The sequence below is a fragment of the Aythya ferina genome (genome assembly GCF_964211825.1).
Source record: "Aythya ferina genome assembly, contig: HAP1_SCAFFOLD_880, whole genome shotgun sequence".
Lineage (NCBI taxonomy): Eukaryota > Metazoa > Chordata > Aves > Anseriformes > Anatidae > Aythya > Aythya ferina.
The window spans coordinates 6,056-30,924 of NW_028180904.1; the positions used below are offsets into that span (position 1 = coordinate 6,056).

A 24,869-nucleotide genomic window follows, 5' to 3' on the forward strand; every position below is an offset into this window, starting at 1 on the left:
CTTGGGACCCCCCCAAATTGTTCTGGGGGGGCTTTGGGGCCTTGGGACCCCCCCCAGTGTGACCCCGGGGGGGCCTTGAGGGGCCTTGGGACCCCCCCAAATGGCCCCGGGGGGGGATCGGGGGTCTTGGGACCCCCCCCCATATTGCTCAGGGGGGATTTGGGGCCTTGGGACCCCCCCCAAATGGCCCCGGGGGGGGGGGTTTTCACCCCCCCATGTGACCCTCGGGGATTTTATAGGGTTTTGGGACCCCCCCCACGTGTCTTTGGGGGGCTTTGGGGCCTTGGGACCCCCCCCCCAGTGTGACCCCAGGGGGGCCTTGAGGGGCCTTGGGACCCCCCCTAAATGGCCCGGGGGGGCTTTAGGACCCCCCCCATGTGACTCTGGGGGGGTCTGTAGGGCTTTGGGACCCCCCCCACATGTCTTTGGGGGGGGTTGGGGTGTTGGGACCCCCCCAAGTGACCTTGAGGGGCTTTGGGCCCCCCCATGTGACTTTGGGGGGGCTTTGGGCCCCCCCCGTGTAACCCTAGGAGGTCTTTGGGGTCTTGGGACCCCCCCAAGTGACCCTGGGGGGCCTTGGGACCCCCCCCACGTAACCCCAGGGTTTTTTTTGGGGGGTCTCAGAACCCCCCCCCAACTCCTGGGGGGTGTTTGCCCCCCCCACATTCTGTGGGACCTGGGGGGGCGGCCCCCTCCCTGTGCCCCCCCCCCCCAACCCGTGTCCCCCCCCCCAGCCCCGCTGTCACCATGTCCCTGTGGCGCCCAGCTCGTCCCCAGGAGACCCCCCCCAGCTCCCCCCCCAGCACGTGAGTTATTAATTTATTTTTTTTGGGGGGGTGAAGAGGATTTGGGGGGGGGGGGGAGGTGACAACAGCCCCCCCCCCGCTGTCCCCAATGTCCCCACAGGGTTACCAGCAGTGACAATGACGACGACTCCGGCAGCGACTTCGAGGCCACCCTGCGGCAGAAGCGGGGGGCTCGGGGGGCGCCTGGCCCCCGCCCCGTACGTGTCCCCTTTGTCCCCCCCCCGTCCCCAAAGCCGTGCCCTCCCTTGTCACCCCCGTGTCACCTCCGCAGGTCCCCAAACGTCCCCGGAGGGAGCCCGATGAGGACGGGAGCACCCCGGAGCAGAACGTCCTCTTCCAGGCCGTCATGGATGGCAGGGCGGCCATCGAGGTGACACGGGGACAGGGGGGGACACGGGGGGGACATGGGGACAGGGAGGGACACGGGGGGGGAAAGGGGACACATGGGGACATGGGGACGCGGGACCAAAGCCAGCTCCCGAAGGGACACGGGGACGAGAAGGGACACGGGGACCCTGAGAAGGGGACATGGTGGGGGGCATTTGCCCTGATGTGGGGCCACCACATGTCACCACGTGCCACCACATGCCATCACATGTCACCACATGTCACCACATGCCACCATGTGCCACCAGGTGTTACTACCTGCCACCATACGCAACCACATGCCACTCTGTGCCACCACATGCCACCATGTGCCACCACATATCACCGTGTCCTACCACATGCCACCAGGTGCCACCACGGCCCAACATGTGCCACCGTGTCCCACCACATGCCACCACATGCCGTGTCCCACCACGTGCCACCGCATGCCACCACGAGCCACCACATGCCTCCATGTTCCACCACGTGCCACCACATGCTGTGTCCCACCACGTGCCACCACATGCCACCATGTGCCACTATGTCCCACCACATGTCACCACGTCCCACCACATGCCACCATGTACCACCAAATGCCACCACAAGCCACAACATGCCTCCATGTGCCACCACACGTCACCACGTGCCACCACATGCCGTGTCCCACCACATGCCACCACGTCCCACCACATGTCACCATGTGCCACCACGTCCCACCACATGTCACCACGTGCCACCACGTGTCACCATGTGTCACTGTGCCCGCAGGTGGTGGTGGACGAGTGGCTGGAGGGCTACAAGCGGGACCGGGAGCTGGCCTTCCTGGAGCTCATCAACTTCATCGTCCGCTCCTGTGGCTGCCGAGGTGCGGCCACCCCGCGCCCCGTCCCCCTGTCACCCCCCCGGGGGACGTCCCCGTCACCCGCCGTGTCCCCTCCTGGCAGGCACAGTGACGCTGGCCATGCTGCGGGAGCTGCAGAATGCCGAGATCATCCAGCGGCTGACCGAGAGCTTCAACGAGGTACTGGGGACGTGGTGGTGGTGTGGGGATGCCGCCATCTTGTCACCTCTGTGAGGCGGCCATCTTGTCACCGCTGTGACACCGCCATCTTGTCCCCTTGCGTCCCCGCCACTTCATCCCTTTGCGTCCCCTCCATTTTGTCACCTTTGTGACCCCAGCATTTTGTCCCTTGTGTCCCCAACAGTTTATGCATTGCCACCAGTTTGTCACCTCTCTGAGGCGGCCGTCTTGTCACCGCTGTGACGCCGCCATCTTGTCCCCTTGCGTCCCCGCCACTTCGTCCCTTTGCATCCCCTCCATTTTGTCCCCTTTGTGACCCCAGCATTTTGTTCCTTATGTCCCTAATACTTCATTTTTGTGCATTGCTACCGTTTTGTCATCTCTGTGAGGCGGCCATCTCGTCACTGCTGTGACGCCGCCATCTTGTCCCCTTGCATCCCCGCCACTTTGTCCCTTTACATCCCCTTCATTTTGTCACCTGTGTGACCCCAGCATTTTGTCCCTTGTGTCCCTGATACTTCATTTTTGTGCATTGCTACCGTTTTGTCACCTCTGTGAGGCGGCCATCTTGTCACTGCTGTGACGCCACCATCTTGTCCCCTTGCGTCCCCGCCACTTTGTCCCTTTACGTCCCCTTCATTTTGTCACCTGTGTGACCGCAGCATTTTGTTCCTTGTGTCCTAGATGCTTTATATTTTTCGCATTGCTACCGTTTTGTTATTTCTGTGAGGCAGCCATCTTGTCACCGCTGTGACGCTGCCATTTTGTCACCTCGTGTCCCCGCCATTTTGTCCCTCTGCATCCCTGCCACTTTGTCACCTGTGTCACCCAACACTTTGTCCCTGTGTCCCCAACACGTTATTTTTCTGCGTTGCCTCCAGTTTGTCATCTCTGTGAGGCAGCCATCTTGTCACCTGCGTGAGGCCGCCATTTTGTCCCCTTGCGTCCCCATTTTATCGTCCCCACAGCTTTGTCCCTTTGCGTCCCCCCATTTTGTCCCTTTGTGTCCCCATTTTGTCCCTTTACGTCCCCTCCATTTTGTCCCTTTGCATCCCTATTTTGTCCCTTTATGCCCCCCTCATTTTGTCCCTTCACATCCCTGCCACGTTGTCCCTTTGTGTCCCTGTTCTGTCCCTTCCAATCCCCATTTTGTCCCTTTGTGTCTCCTCATTTTGTCCATCCCAATCTCCCCATTTTGTCCCCTCGTGTCCTTGTTTTGTCCCTTTGCATCCCCATTTTGTCCCTTTCAATCCCTCTGTTTTGCCCTTTGTGTCCCACCATTTTGTCCCCTTGTGTCCCTGTTTTGCCCCTTGTGTCCCCATGTTGTCCCTTTGTGTCCCTATTTTGTCACTTTATGTCCTCCCTATTTTGTCTCTTTACTGTGTTGTCCCCTTGTGTCCCCATTTTGTCCCCTTGTGTCCCCACTTTGCCCCCTTGTGTCCCCATTTTCTCCCTTTCCGCCCCCATTCCCCCCCCCATCCATCCCCGCCGCCTCATCCCTTCGTGTCCCCGTTCTGCCCCCGTGTCCCCCCCCAGGACTCCTCCGACTACCCCCTGTCCCTCTCCACGGGGCCGTGGCGCCGTTTTCGGGCCTCTTTTGGGGCGGCGGTGACAGCGGTGGCCCTGCGGAGCCGCCACGCCATCCTCTACGATGGCTTCCTCCTCGGTGGCCTCGCCGCGCTTCTCACCGGCCTCGCCGACTCCCAAGTGCGCGCCTTCCGCCACACGGCCACCTTAGCAGGTAGGTGACACCCCCCACCCCAAAATTGTCACCCGCCGGGCGTCCCCGACGCCCCCCTCCGCCACCGTCCCGCTGTCCCCAGCCATGAAGCTGATGACGGCGCTGGTGGAGGTGGCGCTGGGGCTGAGCCGGCGCCGCGACAGCACCCAAAGGCTCTACGAGGCCGAAAGGGGTAAAAGCCCCCCCCGGAGAGCCCCCGGCAAGCTGGAGGCGCTGCTGGAGACGCTGCGGGAGGTGGGTGACGTTTGGGGACACGGTGGGGACACGGGCAAGGGCGCCCCGGTGACGCCCGTGGGTGCCATCCAGCTCCAGGAGCAGCAGGAGGAGATCGAGGCCGTGATGAACGCCATCTTCAAGGGGGTCTTCGTGCACCGATACAGGTGGGGGGGGTACTGGGGGGCACTGGGGTGGTGCTGGGAGGCACTGGGGTGGTGCTGGGGGGCACTGGGGGGCACTGGGTGGCAGTGGGGTGGCACTGGGGGGCACTGGGGTGGTGCTGGGTGGCTCTGGGGTGGTGCTGGGAGGCACTGGGTGGCAGTGGGGTGGCACTGGATGGTACTGGGTTGGCGCTGGGGGCACTGGGGTGATGCTGGAGGGCACTGGGTGGCACTGGGGTGGCGCTGGGGGGCACTGGGGTGGCACTGGAGTGGTGCGGGGGACGGAACTAAGTTGGATTCTCCTTGGAGAACATCACCAGTATGGGTTGGGGACTGGGACCAGTTTGGAACTGGGACGGAACCAAGTTGGGTTCTCCTTGGAGAACATCACCAGTAGGAGTTGGGGACTGGGACCAGTTTGGAACTGGGACGGAACCAAGTTGGGTTCTCCTTAAAGAACATCACCAATAAGGGTTTGTAACTGGGACCAGTTTAGAACTGGGACGGAACCAAGTTGGGTTCTCCTTGGAGAACGTCACCAGGAGGGGTTGAGGACCGGGACCAGGACGTTGTCACCAGGACAGGGGGGTCCCTGGGGTGGCCCTGAGGACCCCGAGTGTGTCGGGGCCGTGGTGTCCCTAAGGCGGTGTCCCTGTGGGGGTGTCCCCAAGGCGCTGTCCCCCCCCCAGGGACGTGGTGCCCGACGTGCGCGCGCTGTGCATGGAGGAGTTGGGGACGTGGATGTGCAGCTTCCCGGCCTCCTTCCTCACCGACAGCCACCTCAAGTACCTCGGCTGGACCCTGCACGACAAGGTGGGGACATCCTGGGGACACCTCGGGGACACGGGGACAGTTGGGGGGCGTGGGGACACTGTGGGGACATGGGGATGCCTTGGGGACACAGGGACAGCTGTGAGAGCGGGGGGATATCTTGGGGACGCAGTGACACCTCGGGGACATGGGGACACTGTGGGGACACCTCGGGGACATGGGGACACTGTGGGGACACCTTGGGGACATGGGGACACTGTGGGGACAACTTGGGGATATGGGGATGCCTTGGGGATATGGGGACACTGTGGGGACACCTTGGGGATATGGGGACACTGTGGGGGTGCCTCAGGGACATGGGGACACTGTGGGTACACCTTGGGGACACAGGGACAGCTGGGGGGCATGGGGACACTGCGGGGACACCTTGGGGACACAGGGACACCTTGGGGACATGGGGACACTGTGGGGACACCGCAGGGACATGGGGACACCCTGGGGGCGTAGAGATGCCTTGGGGACACTTTGGGGACATCAGGATGCCTTGGGGACATGGGGACACTGTGGGGGCATAGGGATGCCTTAGGGGACACCTCGGGGACATGGGGTTCCCTGGGAGGGACACTTGGGGACCTTTGGGGCCAGGAGGGGACCCTTGGGGACACCTGAGGCTGGGAGGGGACACTTGGGGACACTTGGGGCCGGGAGAGGAGATACTTGGGGACCTTTAGGGCCGGGAGGGGACCCTTGGGGTTAGGAGAGGAGACCCTTGGGGACCTTTGTGGCCGGGAGGGGACCCCTGGGGACACTTGGGGACCCTTGGGGACACTTGGGGACCCGCAGCAGGGGGAGGTGCGTCTGCGCTGCGTGCGGGCGCTGCGGGGGCTGTACGCCCGCCAGGACACGGCCGCGCACATGGAGCTCTTCACCGGGCGCTTCAAGGTGAGCCTGTCCCCTCCCCGTGTCCCCAACGCTGTCACCTGCCTGCCGAGGTCCCCAGGGGGTGACAATGGACCCCCCCAATGTCCCCCCCTCCCCCCCCAGGCCCGCTTGGTGGCCATGGTGCTGGACAAGGAGCCCGAGGTGGCCGTGGAGGTGGTGAAGCTGCTGACGGTGATGCTGGAGTGAGTTTGGGGACATTGGGGACACGGGGGGGACACTGGGGACGTGAGGGGGGCACTGGGGACATGGGGGACATTGGGGACAAGGGGGGCATTGGGGACATTGGGGATATGGGGGGGACATTGGGGACGTCTGGGACGTGGGGGGGACATTGGGGACATGGGACGTTGGGGACATGAGGGGGGTATTGGGGACATGGGGGATATGGGGGGGACAAGGGGGACGTTGGGGACATGGGGGGACATTGGCGACATTGGGGACATGAGGGGGGGGACATTGGGGACATGGGGGGGACATGGGGGGCATTGGGGATTGGGGGCAGGGGGACGTTGGGGACATGGGGACATTGGGGACATGGGGGGGACATTGGGGACGCTGGGGACATGGGGGGGACATTGGGGACGTTGGGGACATGGGGGGGACATTGGGGACATGGGGAGACATTGGGGACGTTGGGGACATGGGGACATTTGGGATGTTGGGGACAAGGGGGACACTGGGGACATGGGGGGACATTGGGGAGAGGGGGACATTGGGGATGGGGAGATAAGGGGTACATTGGGGACAGGGGGGACATGGGGGACAATAGGGACATGGGGGGGACGTTGGGGACAAGGGGGACATTGGGACATTGGGGATAGGGATGGCATTGGGGACATGGGGACACTGGGGACATTGGGGACAGGAGGGACACTGGGGGGACACTGGGGACAGGGGGACATGGGATGGGCTTGGAGGGAACAAAGGGGACGAGGGGACACGAAATGGGGGAGATGGGGCCAGGGAGGGACACTGGGGACATTGGGGACATTGGGGACAAGGGGGATGGGGACACCGGGGACACCGAATAGGGTCAGAGAACACAAATGGGGACACCAAATGGGCACCAGCTGGGGGACAACAGCGGGGCACCACGGGACTGGAGGGGTTGGGACAGGGCTCGGGGACAGGTGACACGGCCGGGGGACAGCGGTGTCCCCGTTGTCACCCCAGCACGGTGGCCGAGGCGCTGACGGAGGCCGATTGTCACCGCGTCTACCCGGCCGTTTTCGGCGCCCGCCGCCCCCTGGCCGCCGCCGCCGGCCTCTTCCTCTACCGCAGGTGAGGCCGGGCCACCCCCTTGTCCCCTCCCCGTGTCACCTCCCCTGTCCCCTGTCCCTTGTCCCCTCCCGGTGTCACCCCCTGGGGTCTTTCACCCCCCCGGGTGTTGTCCCCAATCGGCTGCGAGGCTTGGTGGCACCTGGGGGTGTCCCCGTGGGGATGGTGGCACCCGGTCCTGCCGTGTCCCCGCCGGTCCCTTTGTGTCCCCAACCCTGTCCCCAATCCCCCTGGGACCCTCCTGTCCCCATCCCATGTCCCTCACTGTCCCCAACCCTGTCCCCAATCCCTCTAGGACACCCCTGTCCCCATTCCCTGTGTCCCTTTGTGTCCCCAACCCCTGAGTGTCCCCACCCCATGTCCCTTTGTGTCCCCAACCCTGTCCCCGTCCCCACAGGACCCCCCTGTCCCCATCCCATGTCCCTTTATGTCCCTGTCCCTGTCCCCATGGGACTCCCCTGTCCCCATCCTGTGTCCCTTGCTGTCCCCAACCCTGTCCCCAATCCCCACAGGACCCCCCTGTCCCCATCCCATGTCCCTTTGTGTCCCCAATGCTGTCACCACACCCATGGGACCCCCCTGTCCCCATCCCGTGTCCCTCACTGTCCCCAACCCTGTCCCCAATCCCCCTGGGACCCCCCTGTCCCCATCCCGTGTCCCTTTCCGTCCCCCTGTCCCCACCCCCTCTCCTCCCAAAACCCATTTTGGGACCCTGCACCCCCTGATGCCCCCCCCCCCGCTGTCCCCTCCCCAATGTCACCCCCTGTCCTCGTCCCCAGCCTGCTGTCCCCACGGAACGAGGGTGACACCGAGCCGTCCCCCGGCAACGGGGACAACCGCACCTTCTTCCGCCTGCTGCTGGCCTTCTTCATCGGGAGCGAGGTGACAGCTGGGGACAGCTGGGGACACCCTGGGGACACTCTGGGGGCACCCAGGGGACACCAGGGGACACCTGGGGACACCCACGGGACACCTGGGGATACCAGGGGACACCCAAGGGACTTACAGTGACACCCAGGGGACACCTGGGGACACCCAGGGGACACCAAGTGGCACCCAAGGGACACCCGGGGACAGCTGGGGACACCCTGGGGACACCTGGGGATACCAGGGGACACCCAAAGGACTTACAGTGACACCCAGGGGACATCCAGAGACACCCAGGGGATGTCTGGGGACACCCAGGGAACACCAAGTGGCACCCAAGGGACACCGGGGGACACCTAGGGGAAACCCAGGAGACGTCTGGGGACATCCAGGGACACCCAAGGGACACCCAGGGATACCAGGGGGCACCCAAGGGACTTCCAGTGACACCCAGGGGACATCCAGGGGCACCCAGGGGACGTCTGGGGACATCCAGGGACACCCAGGGGACACCAGGTGGCACCCAGGGGACATCCAGGGACACCCAGCGGGCCCCAGGGGACCCCAGGTGACACTAGGGGACATCCAGGGGCGCCCAAGGACACAGCTGGGGACACCCAGGGACACCCAGGGACTCAATGTGACACCCAAGGGACACCAGGGGACACCAAGTGACACCCGGGGGACGGGGACACCCAGGCGATACCTAGGGGACAACCAAGGACACCGGGGGACACTTGGGGAGCACCAAAGGGACCCCAGGTGACCCTGAGTGACCCCAGGTGACCCCTGGTGACACCCAAGGGACCCCAGGGGACACCAGGGGACACCTGGGGGACACCCAGGGGACACCCAAGGGACACCCAGGTGACCCCAGGGACACCCAAGCGACCCCAGGTGACACCCAGGTGATCCCGGGTGACCCCAGGGGACACCCAAGGGACCCCAGGGACACCCAAGGGACCCCAGGTGACCCCAGGTGACACCCAAGGGACCCCAGGTGACCTCAGGTGACCCCGGGGACCCCCGGTGACAGCGCTGTCCCTGTCCCCAGCTCCACCAGCACGCCCCGTACCTGGTGGACAGCCTCTGGGACTGCGCCGGGCCCCAGCTGCGGGACTGGGACACGGCCGGGGGGCTGCTGCTGGAGGAGGCCCCCGGGGAGGGTGGGCAACTGGGAGCTACTGGGAGCCACTGGGAGGGGACTGGGAGGGCGCTAGGGGGCACTGGGAGGGACTGGGAGGCACTGGGAGGGTGCTAGGGGGCACTGGGAGGGACTGGGAGGCACTGAGATGGCACCAGGGGGCACTGGGAGGGAACTGGGAGGCATTGGGGGGCACTGGGGAGTACTGGGATGGGACTGGGAGGAACTGGGGATAACTGGGAGGGCACTGGGAGGGCACCAGGAGGCGCTGGGGGGGACTGGGAGGGGACTGGGAGGGCACTAGGAGGCACTGGGAGGGACTGGGATGGGACTGGGAGGCACTGAGATGGTGCCACAGGGCACTGGGAGGGCACTGGGAAGAACTGGGAGGGAACTGGGAGGCATTGGGGGGCACTGGGGAGTACTGGGATGGGACTGGGCGGCACTGGGGATAACTGGGAGGGACTGGAATGGGGCTGGGAGGGTGCCAGGGGGCACTGGAAGGGGACTGGGAGAGACTGGGAGTGAACTGGGAAGCACGGGGAGGGAACTGGGAAGTACTGGGGGCTACTGGGGAGTACTAGGATGGGACTGGGAGGAACTGGGGATAACTGGGAGGGCACCAGGGGGCACTGGGAGGCACTGGGATGGCACCAGGGGACACTGGGATGATACTGGGGGGAGCTGGGGGGCACTGGGAACCTCCCCAACCCCCTCCCAGTCCCTCCCAGTCCATCCCAGTCCCCTCCCAGCCCCCCCAAACCCCTCCCAGTCCCTCCCAGTCTTCCCCCAACTCCCTCCCAGTCCATCCCAGTGCCCCCCAATCTCCTCCCAGTCCATCCCAGTCCCTCCCAGCCCCCTCCTGTCCCCCCCAGCCCCCTCCCAGTCCCCTCCCAGTCCCTCCCAGTCCATCCCAGTACCCCCCAACCTCCTCCCAGTCCCTCCAGCCCCCATCCCAGTCCCCTCCCAGCCCCCCCAGTTCCCCCCAGCCCCCTCCCAGTCCATCCCAGTCCCCCCCAGTCCCCCCAGCCCCCATCCCAGTCCATCCCAGTCCCCCCCCAGCCCCCCTCCCAGTCCATCCCAGTCCCGCCCAGTCCCCTCCCAGTCCATCCCATTCTCCCCCCAACCCCCTCCCAGTCCATCACAGCCCCCCCCAGTCCCCCCCAGTCCCCCCCAGCACCCCTCCCAGTCCATCCCAGTCCCTCCCAGTCCATCCAAGTCCCCCCCAGCCCCCTCCCAGCCCCCCCAGTCCCCCCCAGCCCCCTCCCAGTCCCTCCCAGTCCATCCCAGTCCCCCCCAGCCCCCTCCCAGCCCCCCCAGTCCCCCCCAGCCCCCCTCCCAGTCCATCCCAGTCCCCTCCAGCCCCCTCCCAGTCCCTCCCAGTCCATCCCAGTTCCCCCCCCAGCGCTCAGCGACCAGCAGGAGAAGGCCCTGGTGGAGATCCTGGCGGCCAGCGCCAAGCGGGCGGCGGGGGGGGGGCCCCCAGTGGGACGGGGACCCCCCCGCAAGGTACGGGGGGGGGGGCGGTGTCACCTGGGGGGGGGTCACTGTCACCTGGGGGGGGTCTCAGTGTCCCCAAGGGGGGTTATTGTCACCAAGGGGGGGGTTATTGTCACTTGGGGGGGGACTTAGTGTCACTAAGGGGGGGTCACTGTCACCTGGGGGGGGTCTCAGTGTCCCTGGGGGGGTTATTGTCACCGGGGGGGGGGGCATTGTCCCCAAGGGGGGAGTTATTGTCACTGGGGGGGGGCTCATTGTCACCTGGGGGGGTCATTGTCCCCAAGGGGGGGGTCACTGTCACCTGGGGGGGGGTCTCGGTGTCACCAAGGGGGGTTATTGTCACCTGGGGGGGGTCATTGTCACTTGGGGGGTTTCAGTGTCACCAAGGGGGGGTTATTGTCACTGGGGGGGGGGGACTCATTGTCACTTGGGGGGGTCTTACTGTCCCCTGGGGGGGGGTCAATGTCACCTGGGGGGGTTATTGTCACCTTAGGGGGGTTTTTGTCACCAAGGGGTGGTCTCAGTGTCCCCTTTGGTGGGTCATTGTCCCCAAGGGGGGGTCTTAATGTCATCGCGGGGGGGTCATTGTCACCAGGGGAGAAACTTAATGTCACCTGGGGGGGCGTTATTGTCACCTGGGGGGGGTCAGTGCCACCAGGGGGGGCTCATTGTCACCCTGGGGGGTGGGTTATTGTCACTTGGGGGGGTTAGTGTCCCCAAGGGAGGGTCTCAGTGTCCCCAAGGGGGGGGTCATTGTCACCTGGGGGGGTCTTACTGTCCCCTGGGGGGGGTTATTGTCACTTAGGGGGGTCATTGTCACCAAGGGGGGGGTCAGTGCCACCTGATGGGGTATCAGTGACCCCCGGGGGAGTGTCATGGTCCCCGGGGGGGTGTCATTGTCCCCGGGGGGGGGGGTCATTGTCATCATTGTCACCTGTGCCCCCCCCCCAGGTGCCCCCCAAGGAGAGGCGGGCGGCGGCGGAGCAGCGCTCGCGGCTCAGCCTCTGCCTGGCCCCCATCCTGCCCCGGCTGCTGGCCAAGGTGAGGGGACCTTTGGGGACATTTTTGGGGTTGGGGGGGACACCCGGGTGACCCCCCCCTCACCCCCTGTGACCCCCCCCCCAAAAAAAAAACCAAGTTTTCGGCGGACGAGGAGAAGGTGACGCCGCTGCTGGAGGTGCTGAGCTGCTTCGAGCTCAGCGTCTACTGCACCGCGCGGCTGGAGAGGGTGAGCGCGGGCCCTATAGGGTCAGCCGGCCCTATAGGGTCACCTGGTCCCGATCCTATAGGGTCAGCCGGTTCTTTAGGGTCACCTGGTTCTTATAGGGTCACCTGGTCCCAATCCTATAGGGTCAGCCAGTCCTTTAGGGTCACCCAGTCCTTATAGGGTAACCTGGCCCTAATCCTGTAGAGTCATCTGGTCCCAACACTATAGGGTCAGCTGGTCCTTTAGGGTCACCTGGTTCTTATAGGGTCACCTGGTCCCAGTCATATAGGGTCAGCAGGTCCTTTAGGGTCACCCAGTCCTTATAGGGTCACCTGGTCCCAATCCTATAGGATCAGCCAGTCCTTTAGGGTCACCTGGTTCTTATAGGGTCACCTGGTCCCAGTCCTATAGGGTCAGCCGGTCCTATAGGGTCACCCAGTCCTTATAGGGTCACCTGACCCAAATCCTATAGGGTCACCCGGTCCTTATAGGGTCACCTGGCCCCAATCCTATAGGGTCAGCCGGTCCCTATAGGGTCATCTGGTCCCTACAGGGTCACCTGACCCCAATCCTATAGGGTCACCTGGTCTCCATAGGGTCACCTGACCCCAATCCTATAGGGTCAGCCGGTCCTTTAGGGTCACCTGGTCCTTATAGGGTCAACTGACCCCAATCCTATAGGGTCACCCAGTCCTTATAGGGTCACCTGACCTCAATCCTATAGGGTCATCCAGTCCTTTAGGGTCACCTGGTCCTTATAGGGTAACCTGGCCCCAATCCTGTAGGGTCACCCAGTCCCAACCCTATAGGGTTACCTGGTCCTTTAGGGTCCCCTGGTCCTTATAGGGTCACCTGACCCCAACCCTATAGGGTCACCCGGTCCTTATAGGGTCAGCCGGTCCCTATAGGGTCATCTGGTCCTTATAGGGTCACCTGACCCCAACCCTATAGGGTCACCCGGTCCTTTAGGGTCACCTGACCCCAACCCTATAGGGTCAGCCGGTCCTTATAGGGTAACCTGGCCCCAATCCTGTAGGGTCAGCCGGTCCCTATAGGGTCATCTGGTCCTTATAGGGTCACCTGACCCCAATCCTATAGGGTCACCTGGTCTCCATAGGGTCACCTGGTCCCCATGTCCCCTCCCCCTTTGGGGTCACCATGTCCCCAATCCTTACAGGGTCACTGTGTCCCCTTGCCCTTTGGGGTCCCCATTCCCCATAGGGTCCCCGTGTCCCCTCACCCTTTGGGATTACCATGTCCCCAATCCTTATAGGGTCACTGTGTCCCCTGGCTCTAGGGGTCCCCATGTCCCCTCACTGTTTGGGGTCCCTGTGTCCCCAGTCCTTATAGGGTCACCTTGTCCCCTTGCCCTTTGGGATCCCCATTCCCCATAGGGTCCCCATGTCCCCTCACACTTTGGGGTCCCCATGTCCCTAGTCCTTACAGGGTCCCCGTGTCCCCAATCCTTATAGGGTCACCGTATCCCCTTGCCCTTTGGGATTCCCATTCCCTATAGGGTCCCTGTGTTCCCTGGCCCTTTGTGGTCACCGTGTCCCCAAACCCCATTTCCTCACTGTGTCCCCAATCCTTATAGGGTCCCTGTGTCCCCTCACCCTTTGGGATCACCATGTCCCCAGTCCTTACGGGGTCACCCATTCCCCATAGGGTCCCCGTGTCCCCAATCCTTATAGAGTCACCATGTCCCCTTGCCCTTTGGGGTCCCCATTCCCCATAGGGTCCCCATGTCCCCAGTCCTTATAGGGTCACCCATCTCCCATAGGGTCCCCGTGTCCCCAGTCCTTATAGGGTCACCCATCCCCCATAGGGTCGCCATGTCCCCAGTCCTTTTAGGGTCACCCATTCCCCATAGGGTTCCCATGTCCCCTCACCCTTTGGGGTCCCTGTGTCCCCAATCCTTATAGGGTCACTGTGTCCCCTTGCCCTTTGGGATCCCCATTCCCCATAGTGTCCCCATGTCCCCAGTCCTTATAGGGTCGCCATGTCCCCAATCCTTTTAGGGTCACCCATTCCCCATAGGGTCCCCATGTCCCCTCACCCTTTGGGGTCCCCGTGTCCCCAATCCTTATAGGGTCCCCATGTCCCCAATCCTTATAGGGTCACTGTGTCCCCAATCCTTTTAGGGTCACCCATTCCCCATAGGGTCCCCATGTCCCCTCACCCTTTGGGGTCCCCGTGTCCCCAATCCTTATAGGTTCGCCATGTCCCCAATCCTTTTAGGGTCACCCATCCCCCATAGGGTCACCGTGTCCCCAATCCTTATAGGGTCCCCATGTCCCCAATCCTTTTAGGGTCACCCATCCCCCATAGGGTCACTGTGTCCCCAATCCTTATAGGGTCGCCATGTCCCCAATCCTTTTAGGGTCACCCATCCCCCCATAGGGTCCCTGTGTCCCCAGTCCTTATAGGGTCCCCATGTCCGCAATCCTTTTAGGGTCACCCATTCCCCATAGGGTCCCCATGTCCCCAGTCCTTATAGGGTCGCCGTGTCCCCTTGCCATTTGGGGTCACCATGTCCCTAATCTTTATAGGGTCCCCATGTCCCCAATCCTTATAGGGTCGCCATGTCCCCCATCCTTTTAGGGTCACCCATCCCCCCATAGGGTCCCTGTGTCCCCAGTCCTTATAGGGTCCCCATGTCCGCAATCCTTTTAGGGTCACCCATTCCCCATAGGGTCCCCATGTCCGCAATCCTTATAGGGTCACCGTGTCCCCTCACCCTTTGGGGTCACCATGTCCCTAATCTTTATAGGGTCCCCATGTCCCCAATCCTTACAGGGTCGCCATGTCCCCAATCCTTTTAGGGTCACCCTTTCCTTATAGGGTCCCCATGTCCCCTCACCCTTTGGGGTCCCCGTGTCCCCAATCCTTATAGGGTCGCCACGTCCCCTTGCCCTTTAGCGTCCCCATTCCCCATAGGGTCCCGGTGTCCCCTGGCCCTTTTGGGGTGGCCGTGACCCCCACCCCATATCCCGCAGCCCCTGGAGCAGGCGCTGGCGCAGCTGCAGGAGCTGGTGCAGAAGCACACGGGGCCGGGGGTCCTGGGGGCAGCCGCCCGCGCCCTGGGGGCCCTCTGCGACCCCCGGCTGCCCCTGCGGGGTCGCGGGGAGCTGGCACGGAGCCGCCTCGGGGACCTGCTGGGGGAGCGCTGCCACCGCCTGCTGCGGGTACGGGGGGGTAGAGGGGATTTGGGGGGGATTTGGGGTGGGTTTGGAGGGATTTGGGGCGGTTATAGGGGATTTGGGGGGATTATAGGGGGTTTTGGGGGGGATTCAGGGGGGTTAGAGGGGATTTGGGGTGGGTTAGAGGGGATTTGGGGGGGGGTTAGAGGGGATTTGGGGGGGGTTAGAGGGGATTTGGGGGGGTTAGAGGGGATTTGGGGGGGTTAGAGGGGATTTGGGGGGGAATTCAGGGGATTTGGGGGGGTTATAGGGGATTTGGGGGGGATTTGGGGGGGGTTTGGAAGGATTTGGGGGGGTTATATGGGATTTGGGAGGGATTCAGGGGATTTGGGGGGGGTAGAGGGGATTTGGGGGGGATTTGGGGTGGGTTTGGAGGGATTTGGGGGAGATTCGGGGGATTTGGGGTGGGGATGGGGGCATGGGGGACCTGCTGGGGGAGCGCTGCCACCGCCTGCTGCGGGTACGGGGGGGTAGAGGGGATTTGGGGGGGGGTTGGGGGGGTTAGAGGGGATTTGCGGGGGTTTAGGGGGAGTTTGGGGGGGATTTGGGGTGGGTCTGGAGGGATTTGGGGGGATTTGGGGGGATTATAGGGGGTTTTGGGGGGGATTCAGGGGGATTATAGGGGATTTGGGAAGGAATTAGGGGGGTTATAGGGGATTTGGGGGGGGATTTGGGGTGGTTAGAGGGGATTTGGGGGGGTTAGAGGGGATTTGAGGGGGATTCAGGGGGGTTATAGGGGAATTGTGGGGGATTTAGGGGGGTTATAGGGGATTTGGGGGGGATTCAGAGGGGTTATAGGGGATTTGGGGGGGATTAGGGGTGGGTCTGGAGGGATTTGGGGGGGGTTAGAGGGGATTTGGGGGGATTATAGGGGGTTTTGGGGGGATTCAGAGGGGTTATAGGGGATTTGGCGGGATTTAGGGAGGTTATAGGGGATTTGAGGGGGATTCAGGGGGATTATAAGGGGTTTGGGGAAGATTTGGGGGGGTTATAGGGGATTTGGGGGGAGTTAGGGGGGATTATAGGGGGTTTTGGGGGGGGATTTGGGGTGGTTTTGGCGTAATGGGGTGGGGATGGGGGCATGGGGGACCTGCTGGGGGAGCGCTGCCACCGCCTGCTGCGGGTACGGGGGGTTAGAGGGGATTTGGGGGGGGATTTGGGGGGGATTTGGGGTGGGTTTGGAGGGATTCGGGGGGGGGATTAGAGGGGATTTGAGGGGGATTTGGGGTGGGTTTGGAGGGATTTGGGGGGGATTCAGGGGATTTGGGGGGATTATAGGGGGTTTTGGGGGGGATTTGGGGAGATTATAGGGGGATTATAGGGGGTTTCAGGGGGATTTGGGGGGGTTATAGGGGATTTGGGGGGGATTTGGGGTGGGTTTGGAGGGATTTGGGGGGATTCGGAGTGGTTATAGGGGATTTGGGGGGGATTCAGGGGGGTTATAGGGGATTTGGGGGGAGTTTAGGGGGGATTATAGAGCATTTTGGAGGGATTTAGGGGGGTTATAGGGGATTTGGGGGGGGGATTTGGAAGGATTATAGGGGTTTTTGGGGGGATTCGGGAGGGTTATAGGGGATTTGGGATGGATTTGGGGTGGGTTGGGGGGGCTTAGAGCTTGGGGGGGGGTTGTTGGGGTGTCCCCATCCCCCCGGGGTGTCCCCAGCTGTCCCCAACCCCCTGTCCCCCCCCCTGCAGTTGCCGTCCCTGGACGAGGAGGAGCTGTACAGCGCCGCCGCCACCCTAAAGCGCCTCGCCGTCCTCTTCAAGTGTGCCCCGTGTCCCCAAAGTGTCCCCAAAGTGTCCCCCCATCTCCAATGTGTTCCCTCCTGTCCCCAACGTGTCCCCATTGTGTCCCCTGGGGCGCTGGCCCCATGTCCCTGTCCCCTTTCCCCCTATTCCCGTGTCCCTAGTCCATCCCTGATGTCCCTGTCCCCATGTCCCTGTCCCCTTCCCAGTATCCCTGTCCCCATTTCCATGTCCTTGTCCCCTTCCCAATGTCCCCAAGTCCCTGTCCCCATGTCCCCGTCCCCTTCCCAGTGTCCCCATCCCCTTCCCAGTGTCCCCGTCCCCTTCCCAGTGTCCCCAGGTCCCTGTCCCCACATCCCTGTCCCTATGTCCCCATGTCCCTGTGTCCCCTGTCCCCATGTCCCCCCCTCCCTGTCCCTGTGTCCCCTGTCCCCATGTCCCTGTCCCCATCCCCTTCCAGTGTCCCCGTCCCATTCCCAATGTCCCCGTCCCCTTCCCAGTGTCCCTGTCCCCTTCCCAATGTCCCTGTCCCCATTTTCATGTCCTTGTCCCCTTCCCAGTGTCCCCAGGTCCCTGTCCCCACATCCCTGTCCCCTTCCTGGTGTCCCCACCTCCCTGTCCCTATGTCCCCATGTCCCCGTGTCCCCTGTCCCCATGTCCCCGTGTCCCCTGTCCCCACATCCCTGTCCCCTTCCCGGTGTCCCCACCTCCCTGTCCCCATGTCCCCGTGTCCCCTGTCCCCATATCCCCCTGTCCCCATGTCCCCTGTCCCTGTCCCCGCAGCGCCCACGACCTGACTCCCTGGCAGCTCTTTGAGCCCTGCGCCCTCCTCCTGCAGCGCGCGGCCAACACGGGCGAGGTGCCCCCGCAGGTACCTGGGGACACTGGGGGACACTGGGGACACTGGGGGACACTGGGGACATTGGGGACAACTCCAGGGAGGGGACACGAGGCCACCCGGTGTCCCCACAGCTCCTTGTCCCCGCCATCACCTGCGCCCACTTCCACATCCTCTGGGAGCTGTCGCGGCTGCCCGACACCGACGTCCCCCAGGTGAGATTGGGGACATTGGGGACACTGGGGGCACTGGGGACAACTGGGGACACTGGTTCAGGGGATGGGGACACGGGGACACTGTGGGGACAGGGAGCTGGGGATTTGGGGACGTTGGGAAAGGGGCAGGGATGTGGGGATGGGGATATGGGGACACTGGGATGGGGATGGGGACATGGGGACATGGGGCAGGGGACAGGGACGGGACATGGGGACAGGAATAGGGCATGGGGACAGGGACATGGGGACAGGAATAGGACACGGGGACAGGACGGGGGGACAGGGATGGGGACATGGGGACAGGAACAGGGACATGGGGACATGGATGGGGACATGGGGACAGAAATAGGACACAGGGACAGGGACAGGACATGGGGACAGGAATAGGGCATGGGGGCAGGGACATGGGGACAGGAATAGGACAGAGGGACAGGACATGGGGACAGGGACAGGACATGGGGACACGGATGGGGACATGGGGACAGGGACAAGGACATAGGAACAGGGACATGGGGACATGGGGACAGGAATAGGACAGAGGGACAGGACATGGGGACAGGGACAAGGACATGGGGACAGGGACATGGGGACATGGATGGGGACATGGGGACATGGGGACAGGAAAAGGACAGAGGGACATGACATGGGGACATGGGGACAGGGACATGGGGACAGGGACAGGGACATGGGGACAGGGACATGGGGACAGGGACAGGGACATGGGGACAGGGACCCCAGCAGCGCCACCACCCTGGAGTTGGGGACAAACAATGGGGACAGCGGGGAGGGGACAACGGGGGGACAACCCCCTCTTCACGAGGACGTGGCCCCGGCTTGGGGACATCCCCAGGTGCCACCGGGCTGTCCCCAAATGCCACCTGGCTGTCCCCAAATGCCACCCGGGTGTCCCCAGGAGCAGCTGCTGAGCCTGAAGGACAAAACCACCTCCTTCTGCGCCCTGTGCCAGAGCTGCCTCTCCGACGGCGACGCCGGCGTCCGGGAGCAGGTGACACCGAGGGGCCAGGGGGCCAGGTGGCACCTCGGTGGCCCCGTGCCGACCTTGTCCCCGTTGTCCCCGTTGTCCCCAAGGCTTTCGTGGTGCTGAGCGACCTCCTGCTGGTGCTGGGGCCCTCGGGGACGCGCGGGGCCGGGGCGGCGCTGGCCCCGCTGCGGCTGGTGCCCGACGCGGGGCTGCGCTCCCAGCTGGCCGCCGTGCTCCTCGACCACGTCTTCAGCCCCGGGGACGGGGACGGTGACGGTGAGGTCCCCAAGGTGTCCCCAACCCGTCCCCAAGGTGGCCCCGGGGGGCCTCGGGTGGCCCCCGTGGTCCCAAAGTGGTCCCGATGTCCCCAGGGTGGCCCCAAGGCATCTCTGAGCAGACCGTGGTGGCCTCAGGATGGCTTTGAGGTGGCTCTGGTGGCTCTGAGATGGCCCCTCGTGTCCCCAAGGTGTCCCCTCATGTCCCCAGGGTGTCCTTTTGTGTCCCCAAGGTGGTCCCCAGGTGGCCCCCATGGCCCCATGTGGTCCCGGTGGCCCCAAAGTGGCCCCAGGACATCTCCAAGCAGTCCCTGGTGGCCTTGAGATGTCTCCAAGGTGCCCTTGGGGTGTCTCTGAGGTGGCCCTGGTGGCCCTGAGCTGTCCCCTCGTGTCCCCAAGGTGTCCCCACATGTCCCCAAGGTGGCCCTGGGGGGCCTCAAGTGGCCCCCGTGCTCGTGAGGTGGCCCCAAAGCAGTCCCGGTAGCCCTGATGGCCCTAAGGTGGCCCCAAGACATCTCCAGGCAGACCCTGGTGGCCTCAGGATGGCTTTGAGGTGGCCCTGGTGGCTCTGAGATGTCCCCTTGTGTCCCCAAGGTGTCACCTTGTGTCCCCAAGGTGGTCCCCAGGTAGCCCCGGTGGCCCCCAGGTGGCCCCCATGGCCCAAAAGTGGCCCCAATGTTCTCAAAGTGTCCCCTCAATGTTCCCTTGCCCTCCCAAACCCCCTGGAGGACCTCCCCCAGCTGCTTCTGGTGTCCCTTTAGTGTCCCCTGTGTCCCCTTAATGTCCCCTCAATGTCCCCAAGATGTCCCCAAGCCCCCTGGAGGACTTCTCCGAGCTGCTTCTGGCATCCCTTTGGTGCCCCAAATCCCCTCAGCATCCCCTTAGTGCCCCCAAACCCCACGGAGGACCTCCCCCAGCTGCTCCTGGCGTCCTTTCCGTGTCCCCAAACTGTCCCCAAGATGTCTCCTGTGTCCCTTTGATGTCCCCAAGGTGTCCACAAGTCCCCTGGAGGACTTCTCCCATCTGGTTCTGGCATCCCTTTGATGCCCCAAATCCTCTCAACATCCCCTTAACGTCACCAAACCCCATTGAGGACCTCCCCCAGCTGCTCCTGGTGTCCCTTTAGTGTCCCCTCAGTGTCCCCAAGATGTTCCCTGTGTCCCTTTGATGTCCCTTTGATGTCCCCAAACCCTCTGGAAGACTTCTAGCTGCTCTTGGCATCCCTTTGGAGCCCCAAATCCCCTCAACATCCCCTTAGTGCCCCCAGACCCCATCAAGGACCTCCCCCAGCTGCTCCTGGCATCCTTTCCGTGTCCCTTTGGTGTCCCCTGTGTCCCCTTAATGTCCCCAAGATGTCCCCAAGCCCCCTGAAGGACTTTCTGGCATCCCTTTGGTGCCCTAAATCCCCTCAGCATCCCCTTAGTGCCCCCAAACCCCACGGAGGACCTCCCCCAGCTGCTCCTGGCGTCCTTTCAGTGTCCCTTTGGTGTCCCCAAGCTGTCCCCTTGTCCCCGCAGAGCCTGAGGCCGCCGAGGCACGCATGGAGAAGCTGCACCACCGCCGCGTGCTGCTGGCCGGCTTCTGCAAGCTCATCATCTACAACGTCCTGGAGCCCAGCGCCGCCTCCGACGTCTTCAAGCACTACGACAAGGTGGGGACGGGGCTGGGGACGCCGTCCCCACCCCCTGCTGTCCCCTCGGCTCCTTGGGGACCCCCCGTGCCCTCCCATTTTCCCCCAGTTTCACGCTGAGTACGGGGACATCATCAAGGAGACGCTGGCGTGCATCCGCCGCATGGACGGCCAGGAGTGGGCGCGCGTCCTGCTGCTCAGCCTGAAGCAGGTCCGGGGGGGGGGGTCCTGGGGGGGTTTCAGGGGGATTTTGGGGGGCCTGGGGGGCTCCAGAGCGGGATTTGGGGTTCCTTGGGTGCTCCAGAGGGGGCTTTGGGGTTCCTCAGGGGGCTCCAAGAGGTCCTGGAGGCCTCCAGAAGGGGATTTGGAGGTCCTGGGGGGGGCTTAAGGGGGATTTGGGGGGCCTGGGGGGCTCCAGAGGGGGCTTTGGGGTTCTTCAGGGGGTTCCAGGAGGTTCTTGGGGGGCTTCAGGGGGATTTGGGGGGCCTGGGGGGCTCCAGAGGGGGATTTGGGGGGCCTGGGGGGCTCCAGAGGGGGATTTGGGGTTTCTTGGGGGGCTCCAGGAGGTCCTGGGGGGTTCCAGAGGGGGATTTGGGGTTCCTCAGAGGGCTCCAGGAGGTCCTGGGGGGGCTCCAGAGGGGAATTTGGGGGTCCTGGGGGGCTCCAGAGGGGGATTTGGGTGGCCTGGGGGGCTCCAGAGGGGGATTTGGGGTTCTTCAGGGGGTTCCAGGAGGTCCTGGGGGGGCTTCAGGGGGATTTTGGGGGGCCTGGGGGGCTCCAGAGGGGGATTTGGGGTTCCTTGGGAGGCTCCAGGAGGTCCTGGGGGGCTCCAGAAGGGGATTTGGAGGACCTGGGGGGCTCCAGAGGGGGATTTGGGGTTCTTCATGGGATTTCAGGAGGTTCTTGGGGGGCTTCAGGGGGATTTGGGGGGCTTGGGGGCTCCAGAGGGGGATTTGGGGTTCCTCAGGGGGCTCCAGGAGGTCCTGGGGGGGCTTCAGGGGGATTTGGGGGGCCTGGGGGGCTCCAGAGGGGGATTTGGGGTTCCTCGGGGGGTTCCAGGAGGTCCTGGGGGGGCTTCAGGGGGATTTGGGGGGCCTGGGGGGCTCCAGAGGGGGATTTGGGGTTCCTCAGGGGGCTCCAGGAGGTCCTGGGGGGGCTTCAGGGGGATTTGGGGGGCCTGGGGGGCTCCAGAGGGGGATTTGGGGTTCCTCAGGGGGCTCCAGGAGGTCCTGGGGGGGCTTCAGGGGGATTTGGGGAGCCTGGGGGGCTCCAGAGCGGGATTTGGGGTTCCTTGGGTGCTCCAGAGGGGGATTTGGGGTTCTTCAGGGGATTTCAGGAGGTTCTTGGGGGGCTTCAGGGGGATTTGGGGGGCCTGGGGGCCTCCAGAGGGGGCTTTGGGGTTCCTTGGGGGGCTCCAGGAGATCCTGGAGGGGCTTCAGGGATTGGGGGGGGGGGCTCCAGAGGGGCTTTTGGAGTCCATGGGGTGCCTGGGGGGGGGCTTCAGGGGATTTGGGGTCATTGGGGGGCTCCAGGGGGGGCTTGTGGGGTCCCTGGGGGGCTCCAGGAGGTCCTGGGGGGCTCTAGATGGATCTGGGATTATCGGGGGGGCTCCGGGGGGGCTTTTGGGGTCCCTGGGGTGCTTGGGGGGGGGCTTCAGATGGATTTGGGGTCATTGGGGGGGCTCTGGGGGGACCTTTTGGGGTCCCTGGGGGGCTTCAGGGGGATTTGGGGTTATTGGGGGGGGGCTAGGGGGCCTTTTGGGGTCCCTGGGAGGCTTCTGATGGATTTGGGATATAGGGGGGGCTCCGGGGGGGCTTTTGGGGTCCCTGGGGTGCTTGGGGGGGTTCAGGGGGATTTGGGATCATTGGGGGGGCTCTGGGGGGGCTTTTGGGGTCCCTGGGGGGCTCCTGATGGATTTGGGATTATCGGGGGGCTTTGGGGGGCTTTGGGGTCCCTGGGGGCTCCAGGTGAATTTAGGATTATCGGGGGGCTCCTTGGGGGGGCTTTTGGGGTCCCTGGGGGGCTCCAGGTGAATTTAGGATTATCGGGGGGGCTCCTTGGGGGGGGATTTTGGGGTCCCTGGGGGGCTCCAGATGGATTTGGGATTACTGGGGGGGCTCCGGGGGGTTTGGGGTCCCTGGGGGGCTCCTGATGGATTTAGGATTACCGGGGGGGCTCGGGGGGGGTGGATTTTGGGGTCTTTCTGCCCGTGCCCCCCCCCCCCCCAGGTGATGACGGAGCTGCTGATGGAGCACGGCCCGGGGTGCGGGGGGCCCCCGCTTTTGGGGGGGCTGCGGGATTTGGGGCGCCGCCTCGCCCTCTTCTTCGGCCCCCGCCCCCAACCCCACCGCCAGCTGCTGCTGAGCCTGCACCAGTAACGGGGGGGGGCACAGATATTTGGGGGGGGCACAGATATTTGGGGGGGGGGTCCTGGGGGTGTGGGAGGGGGTTTTGGGGGATAGGAGGGGGTTATGGGGTGATGGGAGGGGGTTTTGGGGTGTTTGGAGGGGGTTTTGGGGTGATGGGAGGGGGTTGGGGGGGCCAGGAGCATTTGGGGGGGGCTCAGGGGTATTTGGGGGGGGGCTTAGTTTTTTTTGGTGGGGTCTGGGGGTGTGGGAGGGGGTTTTGGGGGATAAGAAGGGGTTTTGGGGGATAGGAGGGGGATTTGGGGTGATGGGAGGGGTTTGGGGGGTTTGGGGGGGCAGGAGCATTTGGGGGTGCTCAGGGGTATTTGGGGGGGGGCTTAGGGTTTTTTTGGGGGGTCTGGGGGTGTGGGGAGGGGGGTTTTGGGGGATAGGAGGGGGTTTTGGGGTGTTTGGAGGGGGATTTGGGGTGATGGGAGGGGTTTGGGGGGGGTTGGGGGGGGCAGGAGCATTTGGGGGAGCTCAGGGTATTTGGGGGGGGGGCTTGAGTATTTTGGGGGGGTCTGGGGGTGTGGGGAGGGGGTTTTGGGGGATAAGAAGGGGTTTTGGGGGGATAGGAGGGGGCTGAGGGGTTTTGGGGGGGCTTGGGGGGGCCAAGGGGCATTTGGGGGGGGGCTTGTTTTTTTTTTGGGGGGGTCTGGGGTTGTGGGGAGGGGGTTTTGGGGTGTTTGGAGGGGTTTTGGGGTGATGGGGGGGCTTTTGGGGGGGCTATGGGGTGTTGGGGCAATTTGGGGGGGGTCAGTGGTATTTGGGGGGGGCTCTGGGGGTTTTTGGGGGGGGCTCTGGGGGTCTTGGGAGGGGTTTAGGGGGTGGTGGGAGGGGGGTTGGGGGCGTTTTGGGGGGTTCGGGACCATTTGGGGGGGGCTCAGGGGTATTTGGGGGGGGGCTTGTTTTTTTGGGGGGGGGTCTGGGGGTTGGGGGGGGGTTTGGGGGGGGTTGAGGAATTTGGGGGGGGGGCTCATGGGTATTGGGGGGGTCTTAGGGGTTGATGGATTTGGGGGGGGGTGCTGAGGAATTTTGGGGGGGGTCTGGAGGGATTTGGGGGCCTCTGGGGGGGTTTGGGGGGACCTGGGGGGGATTTGGGGGTCCCGGGCCTGACCCCCCCTTGCTCTGTGCCCCCCCCCCAGGGACGGCATCGCCTTTGCCCTACAGGGGGGTCCGGGGGAGGGTCTGGGGAGGGGTCCGGGGGGGGCCCCCCTGAACCTGCCCTTCCTGGAGGTGCTCAGCGAGTTCTCCCCCCGCCTGCTGCCCCCCGACCGGGACCTGCTGTGAGTGGGGGGGGGGAGATTTGGGGTCTGGGGGGGATTTGGGGGTCCTGGGGGGGGATTTGGGGTACCTGGGGGGGGATTTGGGGTCTTTGAGGGGGGATTTTGGGGGGATTTGGGGTTCCTGGGGGGGGATTTGGGGTCTGGGGGGGGGGATTTGGGGTTCCTGTGGGGAATTTGGGATTCCTGGGGGGAGGATTTGAGGTTCCTGGGGAGGATTTGGGGTCCTGGGGGGGGATTTGGGGGGATTTGGGGTCCTGGGGGGGGGATTTGGG

General features: G+C 64.1%; 1 protein-coding gene across 1 annotated transcript; it reads left to right on the plus strand.

Moving 5' to 3' along the window:
* Positions 1 to 738: 738 nt before the first annotated feature.
* Positions 739 to 24,597, plus strand: LOC311429381 (cohesin subunit SA-3-like; the record flags this gene model as incomplete). The annotated part of the gene is made up of 27 exons (XM_084540465.1): positions 739 to 806; positions 907 to 1,003; positions 1,078 to 1,176; positions 1,941 to 2,037; positions 2,117 to 2,193; positions 3,730 to 3,934; positions 4,017 to 4,168; positions 4,241 to 4,314; positions 5,001 to 5,124; positions 5,926 to 6,024; positions 6,127 to 6,206; positions 7,198 to 7,305; positions 8,082 to 8,184; positions 9,224 to 9,335; positions 10,719 to 10,822; positions 11,765 to 11,854; positions 11,952 to 12,041; positions 15,017 to 15,205; positions 16,916 to 16,986; positions 17,750 to 17,837; positions 17,939 to 18,019; positions 18,933 to 19,025; positions 19,109 to 19,277; positions 20,794 to 20,927; positions 21,016 to 21,117; positions 23,135 to 23,280; positions 24,457 to 24,597. Coding segments are annotated over exons 1-27 (2,984 nt in total), but the record flags the coding sequence as incomplete, so codon positions are not given.
* Between the last annotated feature and the right edge of the window lie 272 nt (positions 24,598 to 24,869).